At 40.0% G+C, this 7110-nt stretch overlaps 1 protein-coding gene across 1 annotated transcript; it reads left to right on the top strand.

The window, feature by feature from the left end:
• Positions 1-2443: 2443 nt before the first annotated feature.
• il11b (interleukin 11b) lies at positions 2444-6426 on the top strand. The gene is made up of 4 exons (XM_064979158.1): positions 2444-2569; positions 2679-2774; positions 5301-5471; positions 5731-6426. The coding sequence occupies exons 1-4, from the start codon at positions 2522-2524 to the stop codon at positions 5893-5895; spliced, it is 480 nt and encodes a 159-aa protein (XP_064835230.1). The 5' UTR covers positions 2444-2521; the 3' UTR covers positions 5896-6426.
• The last annotated feature ends 684 nt before the right edge of the window (positions 6427-7110 follow it).

Here is a 7110-nt window from a genome sequence, read left to right as displayed (position 1 = left end):
CAACCAGTGTAATGAACCTAACCAGTATAAAGACCCTAAACAACCAGTGTAATGAACCCAACCAGTATAAAGACCCCAACCAACCAGTGGAATGAACCCAACCAGTACAAAGACCCCAAACAACCAGTGTAATGAACCCAACCAGTACAAAGACCCCAAACAACCAGTGTAATGAACCCAACCAGTACAAAGAACCCAACTGGTATAAAAAACCCAACCGGTATGATGAAAAACAAAGAAAGAAAGTGAACAGCCGTGTTTTGGGAGGGGGAGAGAGGGGGCTTGCGGGGGAGTTCTTCTATGAATGGAGAGGGTGACTCAGGTGATGTGTCATCGTACACATTCTATAAAAGAGAACATTTGGGTTTTTGAACTCATTTAGGGGGATGAAAGATTGGGGCTGCTGACAGTTTATTTACAACTTTTGGATTTTGGGGTGACGATGAAATGTAAGTATTTCTGATACTACACTATTGACTGGGGATGTAATGTGCCTGTGGGGGGGGGGGGGGGGGGTGTATACATTTTGTAACCTGCCAACAATTCTGATTTAAAGGTATAATTCAGCGATTTTGCATATTTAGATATTTGTTTCCTTATCTTGAAAGCAGTCTATGGAAAAGGAGTGACTGCAATCCACACGAGCACTTTTGGACCAATTCCTCACGCAAATCAATCTCCACCATTTAGCACCAAAATATTTAAAACCAAAATAGTCAAAATAGTTTGAAACCAACACAATCCATTTAAGACATGATTTGGGCAAAGTGGAAACAAATAAGCAAATAAATAAATATATAAAACTACTGACTAGTCAGCTCTTCACGCTGCATCGTTTGGAAGGGCTCGCAAGCGAGCGTTTCATGGTAAAGTCTACCAGATGTATTTGGTGCATATGACAAATAAAATGTGATTTTGATTTTGATTTAAGCTATTTATTCTACTTAGGAGAGTGATACAGGCAGCTCCAAAACACTACAACGATAGGTTTCCAGAAACTGAACTTAGACTAATACTGTTCCACTGTACGTAGACAAAGCTGTGCACTTACAAGCAGCAACGTGTGCAGAATTTCTCAAATACATGGGGGTGTTAGGTCAGCCCAAGGCTACGGGAAACTTCAGTGCAGCGCTTTCTGAATCAGCTGTACAGTATAAATACTGGGTCAGGAATAGCTTTTTTGACAGTGCAAAAGTGACATACATTTTTCAAAGAAATGACTGCACAGGAAATGGATATTTGGAATTGTTTTAAGATGGATAAGTTATCGATTTAGAATTTTAGGACCCCTTTAGGTGTCTCTTATTTGATAAAATATTGAATTTGGCCTCTACTACTATAACTCATAGAAACACATTGACAATTATAAATGATAAAGTAATCCTTCTCACCCCCTTCTCACCCCCCTTAAATGATTTAGATGCACTATTGTAAAGTGGCTGTTCCACTGGATGTCAAAGAATTCACCAATTTGTAAGTCGCTCTGGATAAGAGCGTCTGCTAAATGACTTAAATGTAAATGTAAATTATAAATGAAAAAGGAAAAACAGTAAGAATTGCTGACGGATTATTCTACTGGTAATGTACTGTACTGATCATCAACATGTAGTTCAGACAGATTCCATCTCACTCCTTCATGTTCACATGGAATGTAAGATGTCTACCACAACATACTCAGCATTCATCGTCAATGACTTGGCTTCAACTGCAATATCGTGTTTAGTTCTGGTTGGTGATCTTTTGAAGGTTTGGTTGCAGTCTGCTGGCTAAGAAAACAGTTGGCATCAATGCTTGTCATTTCGTGATTGGATATCATCAAATGAGTCACTAGCCTACTGATTCAGAGCCATAATGCTTGCTAGCAATAACCACATAGTCTAGAAAAGGTTCTTTGAAGTTGTCGGCTTGATGAGTCAATGATGAAACCGTTGCACTCCATGCTGATTGGATGACCCCTTTTCCAAACACAACCTCTTTTTCAACTGGAAGCTATCAGGTCTATGTATTTCCCGTTCATGGTAGCATATGGCATCTCATGTTAAAGGCAAGTTACACCAAAGTGAGGGTGGGGGGGCAAGATAAAATAAATATCTGTTTCCATAATGGTTTCTTGCTCTCTGGGAAGACAAAAACCTGTTACGTGGTAACCAATCAGTGTGTCCACTCACTCAAATGTAGGCCTACCATGTGGTCTGGTACCATGTGGTCTGGTACCATGTGGTCTGGTACCATGTGGTCTGGTACCATGTGGTCTGGTACCATGTGGTCTGGTACCACCACTTAGCAATTGTTGAATAATAAACCTTTTTTGAAACGTTGATAAATGCTGTGATCTTGAATATAACACTGATCCAATGCCTCATTTAATGTAGCTCTCTAAAATTATGATTTATTTCTTATCTCTGCAGTGTGCCTGGACTCCACACAGTCTCTCCTCCTGTTGCTGCTATTAGCCCGGCTACTTGTCCTTTCGTGGTCACGCCCCACCCAAAAGTGCACCCTCTGTGCCCATCTGACAGTGATGGTCCAGCAAATGAGAAGCCTGCAGATGCTGACAAGGAATCTACAGGTGAGTGAGTTGACCATAGTTTGGTAGGCACAGCACAGTCATTGCTAGTCAACATACGCTCGTTCTGTGGCCATCCAATTGAACTCTTATCCATGTCCTCTTAAATTAGAGTGAGAGTGAGTTCGGCGGTATGGAGCTTACGGAGTACAATCTAGACTCTCTTCCCGAGATGGAGCACACGACCAATCACCTCAGTTCATTAAAGGTATGTATGCATCTACTTAAGTCCAGTACTTATTGCATGCTCTCTCTAAATAACTACAGTGTCTTCAGAAAATATTCATATCCCTTGACTTTTTCCACATTTTGTTGTGTTTCAAAGTGGGAATTAAATGGATGTAATTGTCATTCCTTGTCTGCAATGTCAAAGTGGAAGAAATAAAACAAATATATTTTGATTAGATATGTATTCAACCCCACGAGTCCCCCTGTTAGAATCACCTTTGGGAGTGATTAGAGCAATGAGTCTTTCTGGGGAAGTCTCTAATAGCCTGGCAAACCTGGATTGTACAATATTTGCCCATTATCCTTTAAATAATTCTTCAAGCTCTGTCAAGTTGGTTAATGATCATTGCTAGACAGCCATTTTCAAGTCTTGCCATAGATTTTCAATCCAATTTAAGTCAAAACTGTAACTATGCTACTCTGTAACATTCAACGTAGTCTTGGGTAGCAACTCCAGTATATATTTTTCCCTGCCTTTAACGTTATTTTCCTACTGAAAAGTGAATTTGTCACCCAGTGTCTGTTGGAAAACAGACTGAACCAGGTTTTCTTCTAGGACTTTGCCTGTGCTTAACTCTATTCCTTTTCTTGTTATCATAATAAACTCCCTAGTCCTTGCTGATGACAAGCATACCCATAACATGATGCAGCCTCCACCATGCTTGAAAATATGAAGAGTGGTACTCAGTAATATATTGTGTTGGATTTGCCCCAAACAAAAGGCTTTTTTTCAGGACCAAAAAAGGTAATTTCTTTGCCACATTTTTTTGCAGTATTACTTTAGTGCCTTGTTGCAAACAAGATGCATGTTTTGGAATATTTGTATTCCTTACAGGTTTCCTTGTTTTCACTCTGACATTTAGGTTAGTATTCTGGAGTAACTACAATGTTGTTGATCCATCCTCAGTTTTCTCCTACAACAGCCATTTAACTCTGGAAGTTGTTAAGTATGGGGAAAAAAATGTAAAATGTTTAAAATCACCATTGGCCTCATTGTGAAATCCCCGAGTGGTTTCCTTCCTCTCTGTTAACTGAGTTAGGAAGGATGGCTGTATCTTTGTAGTGACTGGGTGTATTGACCATCGAAAGTGTAATTAATAACTTCACCCTGCTCAAAGGGATATTCAATGTATGCTTTTTTTTTGTACCCATCTACCAATAGGTGCCCTTCTTTGCGAGGCATTGTAAAACCTCCCTGGTCTTTGTCGTTGAATCTGTGCTTGAGATTCACTGCTCGACTGAGAGACCTTACAGATAATTGTATGTGTGGGGTACAGAGATGAGGTGGTCATTCAAACATCTTGTTAAACACCATTATTGCACACAGATTAAGTCCATGCAACTTATTATCTGACTTGCTAAGCACATTTTTACTCCTGAAGTTATTTAGGCTAGTCATAACAAAGGGGTTTAATGCTAATGTCTCAAGACATTTCAGCTTTTAATTTTGGATTAATTTGTAAAAATTTCCTTTACCACAATTGTAAATGTCCTTCAGTCAAGTATTGAATTTCAAGCACAGATAAACACCAGGGAGCTTTTCGAAAGCCTCATAAAGAAGAGCAGTGATTGGTATATGGGTAACAATAACAAATCAGACATTGAAAATAGATGTATTAGATGTATGGTTTAATATATTTAACCACCCAGACACATTAAAGATTTCAGTCGTCCTTCTGAACTGAGCTGCAGGACAGGAAGGAAATTGCTTAGGGATGTCACCATGATGCCATTGATCAACAACATTTTAGGGACTCCACAATAATGACCTAAATGACATAGTGAAATATCACGCCAAAAAAACATGCAAAGACAATGAATGAAGTTGATTCACTCAAACAGTGCAAGATGTATTGGGACTTGTCTGGTTAATGTTTTTCAGATATGTTTGCTTCAGAAAAATGGCAATTAATCCACATATCAGCAATAATGCACAAATCAATAAAGATACTTGATCTGAAAGTGATCTGAAAAAACAAAATTCAATTAATTAACACTAAATTATTACTACAAAAAAAAACACAGCAAAATAATACACTTTTTGGCCTAAATTAAAAGCATTATGTTTGGGGCAAATCCAACACAACACATCACTGAGTAACTGCTTCCTTATTTTCAAGTATGGTGGTGGCTGCATCATGGTATGGGTATGCTTGACATCCACAAAGACTGGGGAGTTTTTCAGGATGAAAATAAATGGGAATTTGAAAAGAATAATGGGGAAATATTACACAATACAGGTCTGCAAAGCTCTTATGAGACTTACCCAAGAAGAATCACAGCTGTAATCAATGTCAAAGGTGTTCCTAACATGTTAAATACTTATGCAACGACGATATTTTACTTATTTAATTTGTAGTCATATATATATTTTTTTTTTTCACCAGGAACACTTTTCAGAAACTTTTTTGACGTTGTACTACATAGGATGTAAGCGTTTAAAACACAGTGTCAAGTCCCCAGTCTTCGGAATTCATACCTTGTCGCCCTCTCTTCCCTCTCCCAGCTAAACGACTCCCTCTCACAACTTTACATGGATCTCATCTCCTTTAAACTGCATGTTGACTGGATGATTGACGCCCGAGTCAATATGGGCTTGCCAGTGTCTCCCAAGACACTAGAGGTCGCTAAAGGCCTGCATAATCTCTCAAGCTTCTGTTCTACTGCACTACAGCAGGTAGGTAGCGCAATATACTCTATGTACAGTTCTAGGATTCACTTATGCGCTCAAATTCCAAACCTTATCCATAAGTGAGGGAATATGTAACTGACCATAGATCAGAGTATAGGCTCAATGTACCCAAGCGTTTTAGCGGTGTGTAAAGAACATCTATATAATATAACACACGCGGAAAAGCTGTTTGGATTTTGATAATTCACTGTGGTATGTTCAGGAGTCATATTTTAGAGTAACCCCCTTTCTTCCCCCATTATAGACTGCATCCCCACTACCCCAGATTTCCATCCCCTCCTTCCCAACACAACTCAAAGCCTGGGATGTGGCCATCCTCTCCTACGAGATTCCCGAGCGGTTACGATTCTACTGTCAGTGGTCATCCAGAGTGTTGCTCCTCCTTAGGTCAAAGGTTCAGCGCCTTTGACATAAAGTTTCCCGCCATCTAAGTTCCTACTCTGTGCAACAACAAATGCCTTCCTCGAAAGCAGTGTTATCGTATTCAATTTAACTCAAGTTTTTTGCTGCGGTAAGCACGCTTACCGACTGCGACTGCAAATTGTGTTCAACTTGAGTATTTAAGATTCAGCTAACTGTAACGTCATTCTTTCAAACATAATGCCCTCTATACGGTCAGTTGCTTTTTACCTCTCCCTTTGGTCTTAGCTCATTTATATGTTGAAATGAGAATTCTTCTTCTTTATTTAATATACAGTCATTTGTAACATCCTTATTACAGGGCTGTTACTGAAGAATGTGATTGAATTAGGGGGAACCCTGACCCTAACCCTAAATCTGAATGAGCCTATGACCCTGTTTTGTATTGTATTTACTGAATGTACAGTTATTTATGAACCAATTCTCTCATATCTGAGACTATTATATTTTTGATGCTGGCATCACATATTTTTTATACAAATACATTATCCATGGGATTTACTCATCTAAAATAAAAAGACAGTGATACATTACCACGTTGTCCTGCATTTCTATACATCATTCTAAATAAAGGGACATACTGTTTGTGTAACTCACTTGAATTGTATCGGCATAATGACTCCATAACACATTTATAAGGCTTTCATAGCAGTACTATCGACCCGTAGCACTCGCTTCCGTCATCATAAAGTGCTTCGAGAGGCTCGTCAAAGACCACATCACCTCCTCCCTCCTCGACACACTCCACCCGCTCTAATTCGTCGACCGCCCCGACAGATCCACGGACAACACGATCGCCATTGGCACTGCACACTGCCCTCACCCACCTGGACGGCCCTCAGTGTTCTACAGGACCACAATCAAGAGCATACTGTCGGGCTGCATCACAGTCTGGTACGGCAACTGACTGCAAGGAGCTACCAGAAGGTGGAAAGCTCAGCCGAACACACGATTGGATGCACACTGCCTGCCCTACAGGACACCTACAACACCAGGTGTCGCAGGAAGGCCAAGAAGATCACCTGGGACACCACGAACTGTTCTCCCCGCTTCCATCACTCAGACATGGACAGTATAGGAGCATCATGGTAAAAAAAAATGAAAGACTGGCCCATAGCTTGTAACCCCAGACCATCAGGCTGCAGTAGGTACCCTTTAAATGAAGTGTCACCCAGAACTTTGCTACACATGAACATGTAACACT

This window comes from Oncorhynchus masou, chromosome 12, assembly GCF_036934945.1.
Source record: "Oncorhynchus masou masou isolate Uvic2021 chromosome 12, UVic_Omas_1.1, whole genome shotgun sequence".
NCBI classification, from domain to species: domain Eukaryota; kingdom Metazoa; phylum Chordata; class Actinopteri; order Salmoniformes; family Salmonidae; genus Oncorhynchus; species Oncorhynchus masou.
Note: the sequence above shows the minus strand (reverse complement) of the source record. Positions and strands in the feature narration are given on the sequence as shown.

Coding starts and splice junctions, on each gene's coding strand:
- il11b (XM_064979158.1), top strand. CDS start 2,522: ATGGTCCAGCAAATGAGAAGCCTGCAGATGCTGACAAGGAATCTACAG. Junction 2,570..2,678: donor TGCTGACAAGGAATCTACAG/GTGAGTGAGTTG, acceptor CTCTTAAATTAG/AGTGAGAGTGAGTTCGGCGG. Junction 2,775..5,300: donor ATCACCTCAGTTCATTAAAG/GTATGTATGCAT, acceptor TCCCTCTCCCAG/CTAAACGACTCCCTCTCACA.